This window comes from Leptonychotes weddellii, chromosome 8, assembly GCF_054177405.1.
Source record: "Leptonychotes weddellii isolate Sample4059 chromosome 8, ASM5417740v2, whole genome shotgun sequence".
Classification (NCBI taxonomy): Eukaryota; Metazoa; Chordata; class Mammalia; order Carnivora; family Phocidae; genus Leptonychotes; species Leptonychotes weddellii.
The window spans coordinates 8,366,182-8,392,618 of NC_138376.1; the positions used below are offsets into that span (position 1 = coordinate 8,366,182).

Sequence of the window (26,437 nt, forward strand, 5' to 3'; positions counted from 1 at the left end):
AGAGCAGAAGAGACCCTTTCCAACCCTCTGCCTCAGAGCAGACAGACCACAGTCTGTTCTTCAGTGAGCCCTCCAGGCCACACCGTCTCCGTTTCTGTCCGTGCTGCTATAAACTGCAGCGGCCTGGGTTGTGCGCTCCTCCGCAGCGCCCCCAGTCCTGCCTCCAGGTCGGGGCTTGTCTCTGCCCTTTGTGCTTCTAAAACCGCCAGCCGCTCCCAGTTCGCGGCGTGCGAGACCCCGCAGCTCTGGGTTCCCGCCCCCGGGGCTGCAGTTCGCAGGTGCGACCCCGTCGCTCTGGTTTCTGTCCAGGGGGCCTGTGGTTTCCGTGCGTGCGACCCCGCCTGTCTGGTTTTCCACCCTGGGGGCTGCCCTAAAGTCCTTTCCCGACGCTACCAGTCTGCGAGTCTGTGCCCATCGGCGTGCGAGGCTGTCACTCACCAGCGGTGTAGGATCCCCACATCCAGGCTCCCTCCCGCCGCCGTTTATCCTCCGATATCTGCCCTCAGGATCACGGCTCTCTGCTTCGTACCTCAAAACCAACCGCCTGCGATATTCTGCTTGTAGAGATCCAGATCTTCTTACATCTCAGGCTGATTTCGTGGGTGCTCAGAGTGGTCTGGTAGATATCCAGCTCAATTCCGGGGACCAGTTGAAATAGGGTCCCCTACTCCTCCGCCATCTTTCCCCTCTTCCATATGCAGTGCTCCTGTTGTCACTAATTTGTTATTGCAGTATTGCTTTCTTCTTTGATTCAAGAATTATTTAGATTAAACTTTTTCAGTGATTAGACTACCTTGCTAAATCTTTTCTTTGGCATTTTAGCTTTACTACCTTGCCCTCAAATACTATGGCCCATATAATATTTACTTTTTAGGCTCTTAAATTTTCATTTTACCCTAATAAAGGCTTAAGTCCACAAGATTGGAAAAACAAGTATTTCCTCTATTTTTAGAGTTCTAAAGATCTTTTAAATCAATCTCATTAATAATATAGTTTAGATTTTTTTTATATCTGAGTCATAGTTATTTTGCCTGTTCAATCTGTCCAAGACAGAAATACATATTAGAGCCCACTACTTTTATATTTTTAAAAAACTCATCTTTTTGCATTTTTAACAGTTACTGCTGAACACATTTTCATGAAAAACAGTTCCACACTGTGGCAGGCAGAACTCTAAGAATGTTTCCCAAACCCCTGCCCCCTGGTGTACATACTGGGTGTAATTTCTCCCCTTGAGTTGAGAGAGATCTGTGAATATGATGAGCTGTTATTCCCATGGTTGGGTGAAGGGATTTTGCAGATATTATTAACGTACCTAATCAGTCAAGTTTCAATTAATCAAAAGGTAGATCAGCCTGAGTGGGCCTGACCAAATTAGGTGAGCCCTTTAAAAGAGAGTTTAAAGGTCAGAGATGGAAGCTGTTGAGAGATGTGGAGAGGGAAACAGCCCTGTTGGAACTGCCTATGGAAGGGGCCCCGGGGCAAGGACTTGAGGGCGGCTCCTAGAAGCTAAGAGGGATCCCCAGCCAATGTCCAGCAAGGGCACAGAGACTTCAGTCCTACAACTTCAAGGAATGGAATCCTGCTAATAATCTGAATGAGCTTAGAAGAGGACCTCAAGCCTTGGATGAGCTCTAGATGAGAATACAGCTCTACGGCATTTTTTTTTTTTTAAAGATTTTATTTATTTATTTGACAGAGACAGAGATAGCAAGAGCCAGGAACACAAGCAGCGGGAGTCGAGAGGGAGAGCAGGCTTCCCGCCGAGGAGGGAACCTGCTGTGGGACTCGATCCCAGGACCCTGGGATCATGACCTGAGCCAAAGGCAGACGCTTAACAACTGAGCCACCCAGGCGCCCTCTACGGCATCTTAATGTGATTTCAGTTTTGTTAGACTCTGACCGGAGCCCTTACCATGACATGGTCAGACTTCTGACTGCAGAATCTGTGGGACAGTGGTTCAGTCTGAGGTAATGTGCTATGCAGCAATAGAAAACTAATACAACCACAGAAAGACTTCTGAGAGTTGTATTTTCTTTTTTTTTTTTTTGTAAGATTTATTTTTAGGGGGCTGGGGGGAGGGGCAGAGGAAAAGGGAGAGAGAATCCACAAGCAGACTCCCCGCTCAATGGGGAACCCTGCGTTGGGGCTCGATCTCACGACCCTGAGATCACGACCTGAGCTGAAATCAAGAGTCAAGTGTCAGGCGCTTAATTAACTGACAGGCACCCAGGTGCCCCTGAGAGTTGTATTTTCAGTGTCAATTCTGTCCATCATTATAAAGTAACCTTTAACTTTTGCTTAATATATTTACTTTGAATTTTATTATAAAGGGTTAGTATTGTGACTCCTGCTTTCTTGTTTGCATTCATTTAATTTCCCTTTACACATCCTTTTAGTTCTCACATTTTGAGATGCTTTTTTAAATTAAAAAAATTTTTTTTAAAGATTTTATTTATTTGAGAGGCCATGAGAGAGAGAGCATGAGCAGGGGAAGGGACAGAGGGAGACAGACTCCCCGCCAAGCAGGGAGCCCAATGCGGGGCTCAATCCCAGGACCCTGGGGCCATGACCTGAGCTGAAGGCAGATACTTAACCGACTGAGTCACCCAGGTGCCCTGAGATTCTTTGTTTTAGATGTGGCTTTTAAAAACTGTGTGTATATTTGTTGAATCGAGTTTCTGTATTCTTGTGCTATAATGTATCACATTTATGCCTATTTCTGTAATATCTTTGGTCTTAGGTTTTGTCTTGCTCTATTCTATCTCTCTTATTTTCTGTACTTCAGCATATGACTTTTTTTTTGTTTTCTCCTGTTTTGGAAAGCATGCATTTATTTTTTAATAATTTTTTTAGCAATTAAAAAGAAAATTTAAATTTTTCTTAAAGAATATTTTTCCTCAAGGTAGGGACTGTGACATTTGCCCCTTGTATCCTCAGTACCAATCACATAGAAGTGTTTAAAAAAATGTTTAATTTGCTGAATTGAAATCACTAGATTCTAAGCAATTGTGCTGGCTAAATAGCTTTTACCCCTTTTTTCAAAAAAGCACTTAAAACTATTTGATTTTTCCTTTGGATTATATTTTTTCATGTTGATTATCACACATTTTCTTCACGTGTGCTCTTTGAAACAGAAACCTGTAATGCGTAGCAGAGAAAAAGCAATTGATAAAGCAAAAGGTAATTATCTTTTGAATGTGTTTTAAAAATTATTGGGTGTTCAGGGGCTCCTGGCTGGCTCAGTCAGTGGACCATGTGACTCTTCATCTCAGGGTCGTGAGTTCAAGCCCCATGTTAGGTGTAGGTGTAGAGATTACTTAAAAATAAAATCTTAAAAAAAATTATTGAGTCTTTAATAACAGAATTATGGGAATTTAATCAAATGCATATTATGCTTATTATGAAAAATTCAAACAATAAAGAAGAATAGAAAGAGAAAAGGTCCTTCCCTCCAACCCCATACTCCAGAGATAGCCATTGTTGCCATTTTGGTATCTTTCCGTATTTTTCTCGATGCTATAATGATGATAATATTAACTAATACTTATATAACCTTTATTATGTGCTACATAAATATTAATTTAATCCTCATAACAATCTGGTGAGTAAATACTGTTATCATCATCTCTGTATTAAGGATGAACAAACCGAAGTACAGAGAAGTTAAGTGATTTTTTTCCCAAATCATGCAGCCTGTGATAAAATTATCCATGTTTTAACCACTATACTAAACGATTTCTATTTATATACCTCTCTATAGAAACAAAACATAGTTCTTTTAATGAACATACATTTTATTTTATTTTTTAAAAATTTAAAACTGATTTTACATTGTTTTAGCTGGGCTGTCAAAAGATTCTTTGGGTAACCTTTGTTTTGTTATTTAATTTTTTTACCTGAAGTATAATTAACATACAGTATTATATTAGTTTCAGGTGTACAACATAATGATTCAGCACTTCTGTACATTGCTCAGTGCTTCTGTAATGGATGTAGTCACTATTTGTCACCAAACAACCTTATTACAATACTATTGACTGTATTCCCTGAGCTGTGCTTTTCATCTCTGTGACTTATTTTATAACATTTAATAAAAATGTTCTTACAGTCGGGGCGCCTGGGTGGCTCAGTTGGTTGAGCGACTGCCTTCGGCTCAGGTCATGATCCTGGAGTCCCTGGATCGAGTCCCGCATCAGGCTCCCTGCTTGGCGGGGAGTCTGCTTCTCCCTCTGACCCTCCCCCCTCTCATGTGCTCTCTCTCTCATTCTCTCTCTCAAATAAATAAATAAAATCTTAAAAAAAAATTTTTTTTCTTACAATCTGTTTTTCTGATATATGCTCACTTTACTTAATGTGCACATCTTTCCAAATTATTTGAAGATATTCCTGGTGATTGAACCAGTAAATCAAAGGGTTCATTAGGTGGCATATTAGTTTTGGTAGGCAAACTTTTGTGATAAATAAAAATAATAGTTAAGCACAATATAAACATTTCTTTTTTTAAATGATTGGCAAGAATTATTTTATTCCTTAATTCACCATATATATATTTGTATATATACTTAAAATTTTAATTCCAGTATAGTTAACATACAGTGTTATATTAGTTTCAGGTGAACAGGATTAGTGATTCAACACTTCTATGCATTACTCAGTGCTCATCATGGTTAAGTGCACTCCTTAATCCCCATCACCTGTTTCACCCATTCCCCCCCCACCTACCTCCCCTCAGGTAACATCAGTTTGTTCTCTATAGTTAAGAGTCTGTTTTTTGGTTTGTCTCTGTTTGCTTGTTTGTTTTGTTTCTTAAATTCCACATGTGAATAAAATCATATGGTATTTATCTTTCTCTGACTGACTTATTTCGTTTAGCATTATACCCTCTAGATCCATCCATGTTGTTGCAAATGGCAAGAGTTCATTCTTTTTTATGGCTGATTAATATTCCATTGTGTATATATACCACATCTTCTTTATCCATTCATCTTTCAGTGGATACTTGGGCTGAAATTTATTTCTCATTTAAGTATCTGAAACAGGTTTGGGTAGGTGAGTGGCTGAATTCCATATTGTGACTCAGGGACACAACTTTCTAACTTGTTATTTTTGCATATTCAGAGTATATTGTAATCTGCATTATTGATGCTGGTTGCTGTGCCCAGGATCTGACTGGTGGAAGGGAAGGGTAACATGGAGAAAACATGCTGTCTTAAAAAAAAAAACAGAGTCCTGAAGTGGGATTTACATTACTCACATTCCTTCAAGGAGAACCTAATCACATGACCATTGGACTGCAAAGGAGGCTGGGAAATGTAGTTTACTAATGAAAGAATAGATTCTGGTGGGCAGCTAGGGACTCCGTCATAGGCAGTTTCGTTGTGTATTTAATCATGTCTGAAAAAAATGTTAACACTTGATCTCAGTTTAAAAGAATGACATGTCATTAAAGGTGTCACCAGCATTTGTCAAATGGGCATGCCTCAGTTTAGTAGCCGATCCCAAATGGAAACCAGATCTGACTTCCATGCCAAAGTTCCTTCTAATTAGTGTAAGACCTACTTTACTATCTTGAAGAGTTAATGAAACATGAGCTTTTTCTTCCTTGGAAGATAAGCCCTATTGGAAATATGCCTATCTGGTGAGATGTTGAAGAGAGACTTATTTCTGAAAACTCTAGAGTACGGAATTAATTTAATTTGATAAAATAGTTGTATAGCCATTTGGTGGAAGCAGCATGCAGAATGTAGACCATATTGCTGGTGTAGTTATTTTAGATGCTAACAAATGAGAGAACATTTTGATGACTCTCTAGAGAACTAGATTTTAGTTGTTAATGATGGGACATCACTCCCTCAGTTCCCCATCCACTGAATGGGCTTACATTAAAATATTCCTTCTTTCTTCTTCAGATACTGGCATATCAGCAGTGATTGAGTATATATAGGGAAGTTTTGACCACTTATTTAGTGAATGTGGACAGATAATATGGATAACAGGTTTTTAAATACAATTTTTTTTCAATAGACTTATACAATTAATTATGCTTTGCTTCAATTCGATAAATATAAAAATTTCTGTTTCAATTTATCATTGCAGTCAGAGCTAAAGAAGTAAGATCCGTAATAGTGGAGGAAAATTCCTGGTTATTCCATCCAACTTTTCTCTATCCTAGGATATGGAGAATACATGTAACTTACAACTCCTATAAATACCATCTTGCCATAAATTTAGGTCCTTTTCCTGAAAGTACATATACATGGCTCTTATAAAATATTTCTCTAGATCTCTGTACGTCTTTCAGTAATGCTACAGGACTGTGTCTCTAAATGTCCATAAAGGATCATAGATTTTATCGTACTTGATTGCAGAAGGCAGTCACTTCCCTGGAACTAGCAGGCTGCACCTGCGTAACTGGGATTTTTCCTCCATGGCTTTTAAACTGAAGAAGAATGCCTGAAGCAGGGGGTGTCATAATATTGGCTCCCTGCAGGGCAGGCTGCTGGGGGACATGTGTCATTGGCTCAACCCTGCTAGGAGATGTGTACCATTCATTATGTGTAAACATGACTATACCCCACAGGGACAATGAGCAGGGGTGGGGAAAAAGTTCCCAAACAAATCTCACTTTCCCAAATAAATCTGCAAAACTGTTACATTCATGGGAAGGTTTTCCATGATAAGTTTATGACTTAGGAGTTGAAGAAATGAGGCCATACGGTTATTATTAAAAAATAACAAAAAAAATACCTTTTAAATGCACACCTTCTGATGCGTTTCCAAGTTGAATTATTGATAGCCCGTGAAATTAAATGAATTTGAATGAAAAAAATCTTTGCCATATTGGCAAATGGGGAGCGAGAGGAAGAGAGCATCCAAAGCCGGCTCCAGCACTGAGCGCAGAGCCCAATGTGGAGCTTGGTCCCACCACCGCGTGATCATGACCTGAGCTGAAACCAAGAGTAGAATGCTCAACCGACTGAGCTTCCCAGACGCCCCTGGGCAAAAATCATTTTTTAAATATAAAGTGATAGATTGTACTAGAGGGAAACATGAAAGTAATTCTCTACTGATAGGCAAATGCTACCCTTTGTTAGTTGCATATTCTCTGCCAAGGCACTAAACCAACAGTAGAAGAACTAAAACCATTTGGAGAAATCTGGATGGATTATCACTGGTTAATTTGAGCTGGGTTACTTTTCACTTGCAGCACAGATATAAGCTGCATCATATACAGAAACATTGCTGTGGCTAAACTAGCCAAAGAAGTCTGTGAATGCTATTAAATCAAGTTGTCTCAGTTGAAACAATTAAAGCCCTTAAGTTGTATCTGTATCTGAAATGGTACAGAAAGTGCCAATGGTTTAAAAATAATTGTTTTGAAATGAACATGTTTAATGAAAGTCATTCTTGGAATATGAAACTTAGAAATGCTTCCTAAAGATTTCACATCAGAGGCAATGGAAAAGACCCATGTCCAACTGCGTACTCTTCATTTCCAACTAAATGTCACAAAGATATCCTGAATTAAACATGTTTAAGACTAAACCATGGTTCCTTCCAGATCTGGTTCTCTTTCAGCGGTTCCCATCAAAGGAAATGTCTGGTTGTAGATCTATGATGACAATTGACTGCAGCTAGGAAGGCAGATGAGGAAAATACGGATATCTATGGCAAATGTGTATTCATTTTTGATATGTGGAATGCAAGTGGGACAGGCAGGTAGAAATACTCTCTGGGCAAGTGGGAGTTAAGACTTCAGGGAGATGGATTCAGGCTGGGGATGTGGATCTGGCAGTCATCTACGTAAGAGTGATAGATGAAGTTAAGGGAGACGAATGAGCATTTGACAGGGGGGAGAAAAAGAAGGGAGAGGAGCCAGAGAAGTTTAGTGTGTATCACAAGATCAGATAGAGTTTAACAGGGAAACGACAGTGTCCACAATCTCAGTGGATGAGGAATGACAGAAAGCCACTGGATTTATGTCCTTTGAGAGTTTCAGAAACATTCTACTACAATTACAGTAGTTACAAACAGGGGTGGTGTGTGTGTGTGTTCTAGTCCTTGCTTTACCTCTAATTGGTTGCTTTATGCAAGTTGCTAATATCACTAGACTTCAGCTCTGTCTTTAAAATGAAGGGATTCTTGGGCGCCTGGGTGGCTCAGTTGGTTGAGCGACTGCTTTCGGCTCAGGTCATGATCCTGGAGTCCCGGGATCGAGTCCTGCATCGGGCTCCCTGCTCGGCAGGGAGCCTGCTTCTCCCTCTGACCCTCCCCCCTCTCATGTGCTCTCTCTCTCTCATTCTCTGTCTTAAATAAATAAATAAAATCTTAAAAAAAAAAATAAATAAAATGAAGGGATTCTTTAGATAAACTCATCTAGACTTTAAGTAGTTGAAGTAAACATTTTCAATGAACGAAAAAATAGATGAATAAAACTGTATATATTTCCTATCAGTTCTAGAAAGAATTTCTGTAGGTAAGTGGTTAGTACACATCCTTCATTTTAAGACATCTTGTTGTCAAAGGAAAACTATCGGTAACAGATTATTTAGTGGAAGCTGTATTATCAAGGAAAGGGTTTTCAAAACAACAGATTCTGGATTATTTTATCATTCGATCCTACAAAGTGATACTTTGTAACACTGCAAAGCAGAAAGATACAGGAGACCCTTGGCACTCAGTGTTCTGACAGTTTTGTTTTGATGTTTAGTGAATGTACATGACATGCAATTCTGCTCATATGGATTTCTTACCCCTTTGACAATATTTTTTAGGTCATAGCATTGGTAACTTTGGAATTTCATAATGTGCAAGAAGGACAGCATATTGCAAATGCAGCATTGTCTGGGTAATCATTTCCCTATACATTGCCAAAGTTGGTTTTTTTTCCCCGCTTTTTCAACAAATTCATAAAACCAGTAGGTGACTTAAGGACCCAGAGCTGATAAAATAATTGAACCTCAAGTCCAGATTTTCAGTATCTGTGGTGAAGCATTTTGAAAATCTGGTGCAAGCCCAAGGCCAGTCGACAGAGTCTAAGAATTTTGAGTGAACTTTTTCAGTATAAAATTATTACTATTTAATGGGTATGTAGCATGTCCTTTTTAGAGTCTTTTCTTCCCACTTACAATTTTTTCTTCCAGAAGTTTATTTACAAATTTATTATAAAAATTATTTTTATTTATATTATACATGTAAATACATAGTGTATGTATTATCGTATCCTATTAACAACTAAATTTATTTTCTGGGATATTTACATTAATGAAGATCTATGAAGGGGTTTTCTCAGTGAAGAGGACTTGAATTATGCAACTGGATTCTAGAATTTTCTGACTGACAGTCATACCAACTGCAGATGGCTTTATCTGATATCTGTCTTGAAGAAGCTATTCTTCTGGGAAGCTGATGGCATGCTGGATACATTCTCCAAACCAACCAGGAGGACTCAGCTGTCTTTCCTGAATGTAACATATCTGATATATGACCGAGGGGCAAATCAAAGCAGAAAAAAATAATTTTAACAACCAGAATTCATCACAGTATTTAAACAATTAGAATTTTACTTTATTTCAGAATAAGTTTACAGTTGAAAAAAAAGATATTTACTAAAGCCACATTATTCATATGAACAAAACTTTTATAGCAAAACCTTGGTACATGAGCATTAGTAATTTGAATACTATATGGATATAGAAGATATTTAAAAAACAGAAATGACGTATTCCAAAGGCTATAGTAGGCACGATATGTATGCTTGTATTGGGTCTGCAAGCATTATACTAGAATGCATTATATGTGATCCAAGAAGTTGCAGATTGTTCAGCACTGTGTACTGAAAAGATACAAAGGAGTATCATAGTTTCTCTTATGTTGAAAAAGCATGTACTCTTCAATACTACAAAATAGGAGCAGCAAGTCAAACCAACAAACAATCCTTCAGGTTTTGGAAGAAGTATTACAGCTATGGCTTTTTAATGTTCATTTTTTTTTTTTTTGGAGACTGGTTAGAAGTCTGGCAAGTGAGAAAGAAAAGTCTATAGTACAACATTAATGACATAATTTACAACGCATCTGATATTCAGCAGGTTCAAAATTGGGAAACAAAAAATTGAGCTTGATCTTCAAGCAAAATTGCGAGGTACTACATACATCTGCTTCCTCCCACCAATCTTTTGGCATAAAAATCTTTCTGTAGAGAAGTAAAAGTTTTCCATGTGACATGGCAGAAGAATGTTTTAAGGTAAATCATTAGAATCTACTTGTAGTTTTTAGTGACTGTAAAGAATACAAGTCTTCTAAGGACCAAGTAACTGGATATCGTCCTCAGGATGGAATTTTCTTATGTTTTGTAAAAAATTGGCTGAAATATGTATTCATGCTGACAATGTATCCGTGCTGATAAATGTGAACATTTGGTAAAAATGGGGAAAAAAAAAGTTAGATTTTTCAGAGCATAACTACTACTACATCACATAGAAATTGCCTAAAGGTAAAAATGTACATCTTAGATTCTCAGAGGTTTTATTTTCCAACTAGCAATTAAACATAAGTGTCAAATTGAATCATGCAGTATTTTTACCTATCAGCTATCGTGTTAATGATATTAGGGGAACAGAATACTATTTTTACCCCCCTTTAAATGTGTAATGCTCACAAGTCATCAGGTGGAACTCAAATCACACACAAAGGCAAATCATGAAGACACGTTAAATACTTCAAAATGTCCACGAAGGCATGCCAGAAATGATGCTGTTTCTAGAACACAGAATTGTTGAAGGCCAAAACTAAAGCCGTACATGTTACTGCCACTTCTAGGTGTTTAATGCTGCTTTTTTTTTTTTTTTTTTTGATGGATTCAGGTCAGGGGGTTTGGTCTCTCTGGAGGTTAGCCCATAATTTCTGCAGGTTCAGTGACCAACTTGGATCCATCCCAGGCTGTCTTGAACTGTTCTGGAACAGGAAATTCTCTCTGGAAAAATGCAGAAGAACAAAGTTACTTAAACAGATGGAAGGCTGATCAGTGTCATGGCAGAGAAAGACATTTTATGGAACCCAAACCTGTGTTGTGGAGAGGTCTTCTGGGTCCCGTGGAGACCTGCATAATTGTGTGTAGGCTCTGTAACTATCTGCTAGCATCATCATTAAAACTAGAACCTACTAAGAACCAGGCAGTCTTCTAAGTACTAGATATATGTGGACTCCGTTAGTCTACAGCCCTAGGAGCTGGGTGTTCTTGAGATGCCATCTATAGGACGCAGGTCTGAGAGGTCGAACAGATGGCTGAAGATGGTATTGCTGTAAGGAGGGCAGCCAGACTTCAAGCCAGACAGCCTCTCTACCCACTCACCACCACATGCAAACTTGCACAGGATCACCCGGGGAGCCTGTTAAAATGCAGGTTCTGATTCCGTAGATCTGGGGAAGAGAATGATGATCTGCATTTCCAACAAGTTCCGAGGGGGCACTGAGGCTGCGGATCCCTAGTCACACCGAGTAGAAAGGCTTGGCCCCGGCGTTCTCTGTATACTCTTTGATGAGCTACGAAGATGTACTTTGGGTCATATATCAATGTGTTACTTTGCATCCTGTCACCTACTCCTCCCATTGGGAGATACACGTGCGTGCACCATACAGGGAAGGGGGGGTTGTCGGAGGAGGGGGAGGGCAGGGGGACGGAGCCAAAATAAAAGTAGTTTGGAATCTCTCCTTTTCCCCAGAAAGTGATTCTGCAGTCATTTCAGAAAAGGCTCGACAAGGAAGGGGAGAGGCAGTCCGCTTTGGCCCTGGCTTCTGTGCCCTCCCGGGACGTTGTGTGCACAAAGCACGGCTGGAGCGCCAAGTGTCTGATAAGCCGGTGCCCCGCTCCTCCATCAATGAGATACCATCTTTCAGTGGAACCCACACACGAGTACATATCTTCTTAGATGTGGGATCCACCTGCCTCTTCTGGAAGTAAACAAGGCTTGGTGCTTGCTCTCAAGTACCAGGCCAGGTAGAGAATGCTCCAGAGTGAAGGTATCTCTTTGATAGTTAACCGTACTATATATAGCCGTTCCACATCTTTTTTTGGGGGAGTGAAGTGATAGTCACATGATGACATTCTTCTCTGGGTAATGGACTTCCTTCAGGATGAATCATCCCCACCATCCGATCCCAGATTACAATGTCCATGGCAGGACCTTTGCCTGCTCCCTACTACCGCTCACTAGAAAATGTACTAAGAGGACCATGGAATGAGGGCACAAGATAACCTGCCGATAGGGGGAAGGCTCCTTCAGCACAAAAGCTTGGGTTCTGACCTATACTCATGCCTTAGGTCAGTGGATCTCAAGCTTGGCTCCACAGTGGAATCACCTGAGAAGCTTTGACAAGTACAGATGCCTGGGACCACGCCCAGGGATGCTAGCCGAATTAGTCTGGAACGCTGATCCAGACCCACTGCTTTTCTTAGCAGATCCAGCTCCCATGCAGATGAGCCTTCTGCTGGACCAGCTGCAAAGGCCAGGGACCCCCCTAATTTTTGGCTCTCCGGCTGGAAGGTGTTCTGTATCAGCTTTAGCTCCTCAGTAGCTTTAGGTAGAGTACGCGAGAGGGCTCTTCTCAAGCTCGGGGTTAGGCTAGCCAAACAGCTAGCAGTCCGGTGCTGGCAGACTTTTGTTTTTCAGCCTTACATGAAGGATTCTAGGCTGCATTCTGTAGCACGTGGCTGGGCGGTGCTGAAGAACTTACTGACCGGCGAGAGGAGAACATTCGAGCACGGTTGCTGTCTGCCTAAGGACGGGGCTGGTGACTGGCCCACAGGCTAATGGGGCGCCTTCGAGGTTACTTCTTCTCCCATCCTCCCCTGGTTCACTGTTCCCTTGCACAGTTAGAATCAGAGGGAATCATCTCTGGATTTATCTGTACTTCCAAGAAGCGACAACGAGTAGGAAGCAGCAACTTGCTTTCAAAGAGCTAGAGCTGCAAGTCTGCCACAAGGCGCGATGCAGAAAATGTATTCCTTTGGACTTCTTTTGCAATGTGTGAGGATATCTGCATGCTTCTCTTAGAAGCTGCTTTGTTGGGGCGCCTGGGTGGCTCAGTTGTTAAGCGTCTGCCTTTGGCTCTGGTCACGATCCCAGGGTCCTGGCATCGAGCCCTGCATCAGGCTCCCTGCTCCACAGGAAGCCTGCTTCTCCCTCTGCCCCTCCCCCTGCTTGTGTTCCCTCTCCTCCTGTCTCTCTCTGTCAAATAAATACAATCTTAAAAAAAAAAAAAGCTGCTTTGTTGGGGGAGAGGAGGCATAGAAAACAAATGGTGGCTGAATCACTTTGGGTGTCTCGGAAGGGCTGGATGAGCTGACGACATCACCCGAGACGCCCATTAAAATACAGATTCCCCAGACCCCGCCCGAAGCCTCCCGAATCCAACCTCCAGGCACAGGCTCTGGGAGCTGGCATTTTCATGGAGCTTCTGGGCAGATCCTCCCGCTGAGTTTGAGAACCCCTGACAGAAGTATACCTACAGAAACAGGTCCACTTAGTGTCACCCCCACCCCCGCCTCCCACTTTCCCCCCCAAAGCATTTCTCCCTCCTTTCTGCTTGCCTCCACCACAGCAAAGGACAATATTTAGCCCTAAATACCATGAACTCAGATGCATGAGGCACTGTTTGATAAAAGCTAGCCCCTGAAGGTAAATTATTAGTAAACGGCCCAGAGAATCACCCTTCGAGGAATGCGCACAGCCGAGAAACCAACAGAGGAGGAGCAAGACGCAAAGCAACTCTCTGAATTCCTCTCCTGCCTGTGGATTATTCCGCAAACGAAGCTCCTAGGTTGGGAGTTAATGAACCAGTCTCGTCGAATGTTACGAAGGCAGGCTCAAGAAAAATTCTTCACCGGCTTTTAAAAGGTACTTACATAGGGCGCCTGGGTGGCTCAGATGGTTAAGCGTCTGCCTTCGGCTCAGGTCATGATCCCAGGGTCCTGGGATCGAGTCCCGCATCGGGCTCCCTGCTCCTTGGGAGCCTGCTTCTCTCTCTCTCTCTCTCTCTGTCTCTCATGAATAAATAAATAAAATCTTAAAAAAAAAAAATAAATAAAAGGTACTTACATAATCACCATCCTGAGGAACAAGGACATTCATTTCAGACGATTTGGCACTCACGATCTCGCAGTCCAGCGCATCTTCACTGAGGTATATGTGACAGCCTTCTGTCTTATTAATGGAAATTGTTGGCACTTTCCCCATTACCTGAAATAGACAAGAGAACAGCCTGGCACCCACATAAATAAAAATGACGATGTCCTCGAATAAAGCCCCATCCATGGGCTTCCCCCAGCTTTAGGAAGAGCTGGATCAGGCTGGTTAGCAACAACGTCTGCAGGCTGAACCGGTGGGTGTCATTTGGGGACAGAATGAAAGGACCACACAAAGGGATTCTCAAGCCTCAGGGTCTCTTTTCCTGAGACCAAATAAAGGGATTAATGTGAAAACAGCAACTAAGTGTTCAGAAAAAGTCTCACAACCCTCTAGTGGATTTGAAACATAGATTTGATTTCACGGATAAAAGTAACAAGACGCATTTGCTTTTATTTGCTTAAAATTTTAGTTCTGACAAGTCTGTGAATCTTGGGTTAAAACAAATGCTAATATTGTCATTTCAGAGTAAATACATTATTCTGTAATTGAGTAGATTTTTTCTTGCACCTAAATAAGAAACACTACAATTCTTTTCACATAAATCTTTTGCTAGATAACAATCTCACTGGCTGAATGGGAAGCTTGAGTAAGACAATGAGTGTCTAGGTATTTTGAAATGTATTAATTCCAGGAGCCAAGAGTGGGGACTTGGTTCAGGCTACTCACTGCATGAATAGGACCATACACAGAGGAGGTGATTCTTTATATTGTTTACAAATATCTAAGTGCTATAAAAATTCTGCTCAGTTTCAAATTTCTCTTTTAACAGGTTTCAGACATTCTCCCTAGCCCCCAAATCTCTATAGGGGCAGACTGTTCCCCCAATGACCATATTACAACTCTATGATTTTCCTTCTTGTAATGGTAATTGAAATGATAAAGACATCTCCTCTTTCACCCTGAAGAAAAGGCTGGATTGCAAACCCAAGGGGCAACTCCCGTTGATGGTGCAGACGATGTAAAGAATTCCTTAGGGGGAGTCTAGCCAGGTCACCACACTTCTCTGTTTTCTCCTCTCTCCATAGAAGCTGGACACTGAGTTAGAAATGAGCCCCAGTGCCAAAAAAAAAAAAAAAAGAAAGAAAAAAAAAAGCAGAGGTAGTTCAAGGTCAGGTAAGCACAAGGCTTTGCCATAAATACCCTACAATAGTAATAATACATATATCTATATTTCAAGAACGTGTCAGCAGTAATGTTTTGGTAATTTCTAGATTTGTTTATCTTAGAGTGATGAAGAACATCTACACGCTGCCCAGGACGGTACAGGGAGTGAGGCAAGACGGGAGAAAGGGTAAACTGTCAGTGGATCCTCGGTGATTTGTTTGTGAGGCAGAATGGGGACATGTGAGGCAAGCGCATGACACTAATACAGTTTACTTATATTTATATATTGCTATGCTATATTAAAAACGCTTCAATACGCCACATATCTAAAAGTCTGAAAAAGCAACAGTAGACCTTAAATGGGCGCCTGGGTGGCTCAGTTGGTTAAGCGACTGCCTTCGGCTCAGGTCATGATCCTGGAGTCCTGGGATCGAGTCCCACATCAGGCTCCCGGCTCAGTGGGGAGCCTGCTTCTCCCTCTGACCCTATCCCCTCTCATGCTGTTTCTCTCTCTCTCTCAACTAAATAAATAAAATCTTTAAAAACAAACAAACAAACAAAAAACATTGCCTTGATATGGTAAGAATGGGTCCTTTTCCACAGCGTTTTGGTCAACGCTGCATTAGACTCGATTGTCTACGTGCTCTTTTCCCCTGGTGGTCTGGGACCGCGCTGAGAACAGAGATGGTTTCTTATCAAGAGAACTGGGCCAAAGAGTATCTCCTCTACTCAGTGACAGGTGATGTGTGATCCTGACCAAGCCAGTGCTCTAGCATTTAATGCATTTCTGGATTAGTTAGGTTTTTCATAAATTTGTTTCTCTATAAAAAGTTTTTTTAGGGGCGCCTGGGTGGCTCAGTCAGTCAAGCGTCTGCCTTCTTGGCTCAGGTCATGATCCCAGGGTCCTGGGCTCCCTGCTCAGCGGGGAGCCTGCTTCTCCCTCTCCCTCTGCACTTCCCCCTGCTTGTGCTCCCTCTCTCTCTGTGTCAAATAAATAAATAAATAAATCTTTTAGAAAAAATTTTTTTAGATTTTATTTTTAAGTAATCTCTACACCCAGTGTGGGGCTCGAACCCACAACCCTGAGATCAAGAGTTGCACACTCCACTGACTGAGCCAGCCAGGCGCCCTTCTTTCTAAATCACTTTTAAAAATGGTTACATGGTAACTATTTTTGTGTAAAATTCAGAAGTTTAAAATTTTTAAGTAGACATATCTTTTTGGATAATTTCTATTACTTCTCAATTTAGAATTATGTCTCCCTCCAGAAATTTGATGAATATTTAAAACTGTTTTCTTCCCATTTTCTATAGCTTCATGTTTTATACTTAATTCAACTGGTTTTTAATTTTGAACATGATGTATTTTTATTGAAAAATGCTAACTCCTAGGGCACCTGGGTGGCTCAGTCGGTTAAGCGTCTAGCTCTTTATTTCAGCTCAGGTCATGATCTCAGGATCTTGAGATCAAGCCATTGGGCTCTAAGCTCAGCAGGGAGTCTGCTTGAGATTTTCTCCTTCCTTCTCTCTCTGCCCTTCCCCCTGCTCCTGCATGCACTCATTCTCTCCCTCACTCTCTCAAATAAATAAATAAATCTTAAAAAAAATGCTTACTCCTGGGCACCTGGGTGGCTCAGTTGGTTAAGCGACTGCCTTCGGCTCAGGTCATGATCCTGGAGTCCCGGGATCGAGTCCCACATCGGGCTCCCTGCTCAGCGGGGGGTCTGCTTCTCCCTCTGACCCTCTTCCCTCTCGTGCTCTCTGTCTCTCATTCTCTCTCTCAAATAAATAAAATCTTAAAAAAAATAAAAAATAAAAAAATAAAAAAATGCTAACTCCTTATAGATGGTTTCATCAGTGCTACCCAATCCCATTTCTGTAAGAATAAAAGGAAGCTTGGAATAAACTCTCTAACCGTAAGAGGGGGTATATTAGATTAGATTATTTCCAGGATATTTTTCACCTGGCTAAATAGGTGTTCTCACCTCAGTCATAGAATATTATTTCCGTGACTTTGGGTGGGGGGGTTGGTTAAAAATAATGTGAAGAGGGAGAAAGCCTGGATCTTTATGTAGGAACTTCCACTATCCAAAAAGAGTTCTTCAGAAATTGTGGCCTCATTATTAGGTTTATATGAGCCATATTTCTCCTTGAGGAATTGGACTTCTGATGATGAGTGACTTCCTTAAAATTTTCATGCACAATACTCTGGGAGAGGCAACATTATTCAATAAATGGAGAAATGTGGGGCGCCTGGGTGGCTCAGTTGGTTAAGCGACTGCCTTCAGCTCAGGTCATGATCCTGGAGTCCCGGGATCGAGTCCCGCATCGGGCTCCCTGCTCGGCAGGGAGTCTGCTTCTCCCTCTGACCCTCCTCCCTCTCATGCTCTCTGTCTCACATTCTCTCTCTCAAAATAAATAAATAAAAAAAATCTTTAAAAAAATAAAATAAAATAAATGGAGAAATGTGGCTGTCAGAAATGCTAAATTGGAAGGTGGTATTACAGAATACAAGCTTCATGAGGGCAAGGATTTTTGTCTCGTTTGCTTACTGATATTTGCAGAGCTGGGAACAGTACCGGGCATATCAGACGTGCTCAGTAAACATCTGGCAAAGGAACGATCGAGTGCGTGCTCTATGCTATGACTCACATTTTAGAACCTAAAGTAAGATCCGAGGCTGGTCGCGTTTCCCGTTTACACGGTGAAGACAACAATCTAGTAACTGCCCGGGAGGAGTTGCTTGGCTGCTCTCTCCTAATGTGGTTCTCTATCCAGGAATGGAATTTGTGAAGCAGTGGAAGCAGAATGATTCGAGGGGGAAAGGGATTTACACAGACGCACTGCAGAGAAAATACGGAACTGGAATGTGGAAGAGATACACGTACCCACAGAGCCTATGTGGCAAGAATATTTGGAATCTGGGCTATGGAGGACTTAGAATTCCCCAGCTAACCTTGCGTTTCAGGGCAGGGACCTCGGAGTCAGAGGTGAAGCCAACCGCCCAAGTGTGCGCTGCGGATGAGGACGGAGCCGGGGCTCATGCCCAGGGCTCGGGTGCCCCGTGCAGGGCTCTTTGCATTAACCGGACACACACAAAACCAACGTCTTAAATAGCAGTGAGTGAAATGTAAAATGTCCATTCGGATGTACTCTAATTAAAAGTGATGGTAGGAAAAAGCCCAGTAAAACAGGAGAGAAAGATCTATAAAACCAGAATCCAGGGGCACCTGGGTGGCTCAGTCGGTTAAGCAGCTGCCTTCGGCTCAGGTCATGATCCAGGGTCCTGGGATCGAGCCCCGCGTCTGGCTCCCTGCTCCGCGGGAAGCCTGCTTCTCCCTCTCCCTCTGCCTGCCACTCTGCCTACTTGTGCTCTCTATCTCTCTGTCAAATAAATAAATAAAATCTTTAAAAAAAAAATTAAAAAAAAAAAACAACCCACCAGAATCCAGTGTTAACAAACATTATCAGGAAACATGGGATCATAAGGGGTTAATTAAAAATTTGAAGAGAGGAGTGCCTGGCTGACTCAGTGGGTAGAGCATGTGACTCTGGATCTCGGGGTTGTGAGTTCGAGTCCCACGTTAGGTATAGAGATTACTTAAAAGAAATCTTAAAAAAAAAAATATGAAGAGAGTGTAATCAAAGGTGGAAGTTGTAACTGGCCAAAGGCAGGAGGTCCTTTAGCTTTTGGCATATTGTAAAATCCAATTGGGTTAAATCAAAATTAACTAAAGGAGTGCATGTTTTTTTCCTAGTTTGCAAATTCAATTCCAATCCTACTTTCCAGGTTGTTGGTCTGATTATCTCACTGACTTCGGAAACTCTTCCTCCTCCTTACTCAGAACCAATGCTCCCTGAACAAAGAAAATTCTCTTCGGGATGGTGCTGTTAGGTTGGGAGAATCTCTTAGCATCTGTGTTCATTCATTAGTTGATGCTTCCCAATCACCACCTCACCAAACATTTACTGGAGTCCTACTGTGTGTAAGTGCTGTGCGAGTTTCTGGGGCTGTAAAGACTAATTATGTGCCCCTGAAAACAGGCATGGTAAACGGCGATTGCAGTGCCAGATAGGATGTGTTATAAGGATTGAAAAGGAAGAATTAACACCATCCAAGAGAGGAGTGATGACAGAGCTGTGTCTGAAGGAAAGGGAAGAGGAGTTCTCCAGGTGAACATGGCTGGCCCCGTGCAGGCGGCTGGATGGTCTGAGCAAAGCTGCAAAGTGGGCAGACGGCATGGCTGAAAAGGCCACTTATATGGGGGCACCTGGGTGGCTCAGTCAGTTGAGTGTCCGACTCTTGGTTTCGGCTCAGGTCGTGATCTCAGGGTCGTGAGAAAGAGCCCTGCATTGGGTTCATGCTCAGCAGAGAGTCTGCTTAAGATTCTCTCTCCCTGCCCCTCCCCCGACTCACTTGCAAGTAAATAAATAAAATCTTTGGAAAGAAAGACAGGAAAGAAAGAAAAGGCCCCTTACTTGCATTTGAATATCCTTGGAATTGATCACTTCCACAATGCCTACCACGTTGTCAAACACGAGGCCAAACTTCTTACAGTTGTCTAGGAAAAACAAAACAAAGCAAAGCTCCATTAAACACACATAGCATGTTTATGCACAACAACTGGTCATAGCAACCACAGGGCCCCGGTTCTGCCGTACCAATCGTAATGGAATTGATTTTTCCTTTCATCCGTAGAGTGGACTTGTTGCATTTGAAAATGTAAGCCACTTGTTTCAGTTCCGTCTCTGAAATCACCAGGTCATTCCTGTCCTCTTGGTACTCCTAAAATTGAAACACATGCAAATATTGAATCTCAGGATGTACAAGTGGATGGAGCCCATCGCAGGCTGAAATTACGACGGGGTTCAACATTCAATACAGCTTTTCAATATGTTCTTTCCAAACCACCTTTTTTTACAGACCAAACCCCAGGTCTTCCTCTATTATTGTAATGATGGAAATGGATGGAGCCACTGCGTGGAAGGGGGTCAGGGTCCATTTGCCAACAGTCAAATATCAGGCACCTGGGCTGGTGGGTGGGTATGGGAGCTTTCCGTTAAGTCTGTCTCCTGAATCTGGACTTAACGCTGTGGTATCAAATACAAGTTGGGCAAATAGGCTGGGGACAACAGTGGTGTAAGTCCATGTGTACTGTCAGCCCAAGACAACCTTTCTGGGGACTTTGGTCCTCCACCTTTGGGGAAGCTCTGGACTGGCAGGAGGCACCAACTTTCACGCACATTTGAAGGGTCTTTGTCCTGTTCACACAGAGGTTGCAAGTGCTGGGTGGCGTGGTAGGTTACGTTAGTGCCTCTGTCAGTGGGACAGAACATCCTACAACCAGAATGGGGCACAGATTAAAAGTTTATGGAAAGAGTGGTCAAGTAGAGAGGTGGATGCTGGGGCTGGGGCGGGGGGAACGGGGAGAGGTTATCTGAGGGGCACAGGGTTCCAGTTTTACAAGATGGAAGAGTTCTCTGGAAGGATGGGCTGATGGCCGCGCAGCAGGGTGAATGCACTTCATGCCCATGGGTCATTACATACACTTAGATGTGAAGATGGCAAATGTTATGTGCTGTGATTTTACCACAGTTTAAAAAAATAATTTTAAAACGTTGAGGAAAACGATGCACGAGCAGTAAGTGAAAAACAACAACAACAAAAAGTTGACGGAAGCATTCAGAAATGTCCTGGCTTCTACTCTAGCCAGCGGCTTGTGTCTTTGTCACTTCACTCAGAAACCCAGAAGACCTTGGTAAAAGGTTTAGCCTCAGTAACCCTTCGACCTTAGTCAACGGTTTAGCAACGGCCTTTCACTGGAGTGTGTCGGGAATAAAGATTAAAGGGCTTCACTCACTATTCTCCATTTCTTTCCTTCCAGCTCGAACACAGGAGCATGCTTCTGAGGAGGATGAGACTGGGGAGCTCTGGGGCCTGGAGTGTAGCTTTTGGTAGGAGATGGAGTTTGTCCTCCTTGAGTCCGTAGGCTGGGATTCTTGTATGTCTTCTGGTCATCTGTGACGTGCCGGAGCCCTGGGAAGGTAACACACAACCACGTGTCTTTGTATTTTATGCAAAGGGAAATGTCCCTAACTTCTTAGATCAATGTGGTGTAAACAGCACAAGAAATTTTGATAATTAATCTCTCAAGGTTAATAATAGGCAGAGTCTGAGACCTTATAAATTTAGTGTTAATCAGAAGCACTGTAAACATTTTTTAAGCTGGAGAAACCTCTTCTTTAAGGAGATAAGATGATGGATAAAAAGTCTACAAAAAGCAAAGCACCTGGCCAAAAAAGATCACATGATTTACTTCTTTTCTCGTGGCAAAATCATTCCCCAGGCATAGCTTACAAGGACATGGCATCCCAGCGAGTATATGTCAGAGTATGGAATCGACTTTAGGGTTATGAATCCATTCCCTTACTTTGCAGATAAGGGGACAGCCCAGCCAGTTGGAGCCAGAGAAAAATTTAGAATTTGAGGCTCTTAGCTCCTAGCCCAGTGCACAAGGACAACTATACAATAACTCCTATTACCTGTCTAAAACACAAATGCATTTTCATCAACCTTATTGTTTAGAATGCATGCACATCCTGGTATGTTTTAAATGTTGCATGATTTAAAGAAAAAACTGTTCTTGGTCAGGACAAAAGTACTTCAGTGATATAATTATTTGGCAAGCCTGTATACTGCTTGAGGACAGAGGTACGATTGTTTGTCATTTTATTTCACTCAATCTGAATGCCTTGGTTGTAGATGGTGCTGGAGCATCAGAGGCTTAAGTGGTGATGCAGTGCAGTGGTCCACTTAGAACCCAGAGTCTCTGAGTTCTTCTTGCTGGTCCACGCAACAGCCCACTGAGCCCATCTGCCTCAAGATGAAGAACATTGCAGGCTTCTGCTTTCCCAACAGCAGCTCCCCGTGTGTTGGGGATGGGGATGGAATGACGCACTGTGGGCTCTGGGGGATCTGTGTGCCTGGAGCCAGAGGGAGACAGCATCAAGGTCCAGTTTTCTCACCTTTCGTAATTCCTTCTCCTTGGTTAAGTTGGGCAAATAGAGCAGAGCGTGAAGGGGAGGACTCCTCTCTTTTGCCTTCATTCTCAAAGAGTGGAGGTGGCCCGGGGGGAGGGGGAGGAGGAGGGGGTGGAAGAAGGCCAGGCCCCGGGGAGAGGACAGACAATGCTGATGCAGTTGATGCTACTGGACCCTGTGGGAGAGAGAAGATGGAAAGCGTTGCCTTCAGACTGATGCCTTTACTAAGAGTTGGGATTTTGCTAACGTCACTCAGAACCTGTTACCAATGAGGAAGTGGGGTTCAACCCTCATAGCGGGCACTGAGGGGGCACACCTGTGCCTCACGGGTCTGTTTGGGAGGCCTGGGACCGAGGTGGGGATCCACCTTGGGAGTGGACCATGGCTGAGCTGTACAGCCCTGTTGGTGGAAACTGGGTTCATGCTGCCAACTCAGAGGCAAACAAGGCCACATTCACAGGGTCATGTCCAAAGCTCAGGACGTGACTCAAACCGGCCTTGGCCAATTGAGAATCATAAGAAAAATGCAGTCCAACTGATAAGAGGATTTGACTTTTTGGGCCACTGGGAATTGCAACCACCAATGAGAGAGAGAGATTAGTGGTTATTAGGTGTTTTTGAAACTTTTTGGAGCAGCCCAAGAAAGAGATATGGAAACTCTTTCTCTGGAACTCATTTTTTTAATGCCTCAAACTGACCTCCAAGCAAGGGCCTTTTATGACCTGGATGCCCGTCAAATCTGAAAGTGATCAGGGTCCAGGACCCATCTGATGGCTTCGTTCATCTAATGCTGATAGTGAACTCACTAAAACCTGAATTCTTTCTGATCAAGATCTATGCTTACTCTTATTTTTGCTGCTATGTGAAATTCAAATATTTTTTTAAAAGACTTTATTTTAGAGAGAGAGAGAACATGAGCAGGGGGAGGAGGAGAAGGAGATTATCTCCAGCAGACTCCCCAATGAGCATGGAGCCCAGTGACACAGGGCTTGATCCCATGACCCTGAGATCACCACCTGAGCCAAAACCAAGAGATTGGGACGCTTAACCGACTGAGCCACCCAGGCGCCCCGTGAAATTCAAATATTGTTTTCATTATGAAGTTCTAACAAATTTACATGACAGTAAAAGGTGCTAGACAATAGAGGAAATTTGTTTTAAGGTTTTGAGAGCCCCCCCACCCCCCCGGAGCTTTAAACTAGTAGGATAGAAACACACATATGCCACAAACTTGGGTTTACACTATTTTACTTTAAAACCTGAAGTAGAACTGTATACCTATGATAAAGAATTATAAGTTAGATCAATTAAAAAATAGGAAAATTAGGGGCACCTGGATGGCTCAGTTGGTTAAGTGTCTGACTTTAAAAAAATTTTTTTTAAAGATTTATTTATTGGAGCGCCTGGGTGGCTCAGTCGTTAAGTGTCTGCCTTCGGTTCAGGTCAGGATCTCAGGGTCGTGAGATCGAGCCCCACGTCAGCCTCTGCACTCAGCGGGGAGTCTGCTTGAAGATTCCCTCTCCCTCTCCCTCTGTCCCTCCCCCTGCTTGTGCTCTCCCTCTCAAATAAATAATCTTTAAAAAATAGGAAAATTAAAAAAATTGAGAGTGATGGAAATGTGGCTTAGGCTCATATATTTCCAATACCAAATACAAAATGTAAAACATGTAAGTGCTAAATATTAATGAAGACAGCATATTCTTAATTGTCATGAACAATTCAGTGTTCCAAAGTGTCAATATGGGAAAGTTTTAATCTGTAGTAGTTTCCAGTTGAAATAAAAAAAATGCTACTTTCAAAGTACTTATATAATCCTTATTAAGTGTAGAATTACTCTAAAAATAAAGTTCTTCTCTTATTCAGAATGCATGTCTTAAAAATTGAGTAGGCTGGAGGTCTTCTCTCCTGAAGCTGTAATTTGTGATGTTTTCTTGTTCCTAAGGAAGACCAGCCTAACTTCATCAGGATCCTTGGGTCAAGCGGAGAATCACTGCCCAATTCCTGAGACTGGCCGATTTTTTTTTTTTAAGTATCTTAAATGTTTACTGTTATGTTGCTGGGGTGAAATTTGAGAATTTGCTCTGACTCATAAATAGCGTATAATCTAAGCTTTGCACATCAAGCAATGTTCCAGTGCTCAGTTCCAGATGCTGAGAGCCCCCAAATATTACTTTACCCATAAGCACATAACTTATGCAGTGAGTAAAAGGCCAGACCCCCCCCCCTCACATCTGAAACACTGCAGCTCTCTAGTCCTCCTATTTTGTGGAAAGGAGAGGAGATATATCTCTATCTTCTATATCTTAGAGTGATTTGGATGGTGCCTTGCTCTCAGAATTCAGAGTCTCTTTCCAAGAGCCATTAGGGGACACTGAAACCAATAAGCCCCACATTTAACTTTTTGGAACTTTGATACCTTCAGATGGCTGACCCGGGAACACCAAACAAAGGATTTACTACAACAACAGTTGAATATAAAAGCCAAAAACGAAGAGAACTCAGGACCAGCTGAAACTCTCCACTGATTCTTTGTAGCTTCTGGCTCATTCCTGCAGCAGCCCCAGTGAGAGCACAGAACTGGGCTCTGGTTTCCAAGGGGACTTAACAGTGAGCGTTGAGCGCTTTACTGCAGACAGCATCCTCAAAAGCAAACGTGTTAGCCATCCCCTTGACAGGACTCAGGGGGCTGTCCCTTGTAGTGCAACCTGTCTTTGCCTTTTTCCCCTCCCACCGGGTATCACAGCACGCGGTACCAGAACCTTCTGCATTCTCCCGAGCCAGCCACACCCACTGGAATCACAGCCCAGCACTAATCTTCAGGCATCCCAGGAGAAAGAGAGGGAAGATGGTCAGGGAAGGGAAGGGAGCTAAGAATTCTGGAAAGTCTAGTGTGTGCCAAGTGCTGGTTGTTTCCATTCATTTAACAGATATTTAATGCTCAGGATAGGACAGGCTCTATGCCAGGTGCTCCTAAACCTGTGTGAACATTAGAATCATTCGGGGATCCGTTAGAAATTCGAAAGCCCAGCCCTCGTCCCAGAAATGTGCTCTGGGGAGGTGAGACACGGGCGTCTGTAGTGTTCGAAGCTCCCGAGGTGATTCCAACAGGCAGACAAGTTTGGGAAGAATCATTCCAGGCTACGTGCTGAGGTTCATCTTAGTCCTCATAATAATGTTACTAGGACTGTCTTGAAATCTCTCCTTGACAGAAAACAAAGCAGGAAATGAGAAAGACTGACCCAATAGTAAATGGCCAGTAAATGGCAGAGACAGAATTCGAGCACATATCTGCTTGATTCTAAAGACTTCTTCAGCGAAATCCTGTATATTATATTCAGGATTTAAAAAAAAAAGTCACTAGTGTAATTAAAGACCAGAGATACAGGCTGCCTCAACACATGCAGTGTATTGCTCTTGGGCCTTTGGCTTGAATATACATGACGCAAGTATGGGGAGGGGTGTCATAACTTGCTTAGTTTTTATCTCCACTATGCCCCAGTGGCTGACTGAGCTCCGGCAGCCAACTCTGGAACCAGGACCCCTATATCCTATGGAGACATAGGAAGTCTTTGGGTGTTGAAACCCACATCTCAGCATCAAGTCATTCTTGGTGCGGGTTTGCTGTGACTCTATGCCCTTGGTTCTAGAAACTGGCCTCTTATTAATTTTTCCCGAGTACCTGCTGGTTCCAGTAATGGGGAATTTGCACCCAAATCTTGGTTCCTTGCCTAGTGTCCAAGTTTTTCTGGGATGGGGACCTGAGATTCTTCTGGCAACTGGAGATTCAAGGACATTGCCTCTTGGTGTGATTTCCTTTTAGAGATAACGCACCAGGTTGTCTAGACTGAATGAGAAGTAATGGATCAGATCAGGGCCTGTAGCCTTTGTCACCTGTTGAGTGATGCGCTACATCCTCCTGTCACTGGGATGGAGGCCCTGTGGGAAGCTGAGCACAGAGGAGGAAGGAGCACAGGAAGACGATATAGTTCACACAGTGAGCTGGGTCACTGCAGGGATAGAGAAGGATGGCTCCCACATGGGCAAGCTTGCCTGGAGGTGCTGAGAATGAGAGCTGCAAAGAGCCTCTGGACCAACAGTACCTG

The 26,437-nt window shown here is 42.6% G+C and overlaps 1 protein-coding gene across 1 annotated transcript in view; it reads right to left on the bottom strand.

The window, feature by feature from the left end:
- Window positions 1-9,546: 9,546 nt before the first annotated feature.
- The window catches only part of CAP2 (cyclase associated actin cytoskeleton regulatory protein 2), a 96,588-nt gene continuing 79,697 nt past the window's right edge, over window positions 9,547-26,437 (bottom strand). The window contains exons 7-12 of the mRNA XM_081827625.1: window positions 22,320-22,509; window positions 21,155-21,330; window positions 19,956-20,079; window positions 19,773-19,855; window positions 14,101-14,241; window positions 9,547-10,976 (exon numbers count right to left, since the gene is read on the bottom strand). Of these exons, the coding sequence (XP_081683751.1) occupies window positions 10,893-10,976; window positions 14,101-14,241; window positions 19,773-19,855; window positions 19,956-20,079; window positions 21,155-21,330; window positions 22,320-22,509 (798 nt within the window). The 3' untranslated portion in view covers window positions 9,547-10,892. The remainder of the gene's footprint in view (window positions 10,977-14,100; window positions 14,242-19,772; window positions 19,856-19,955; window positions 20,080-21,154; window positions 21,331-22,319; window positions 22,510-26,437) is intronic.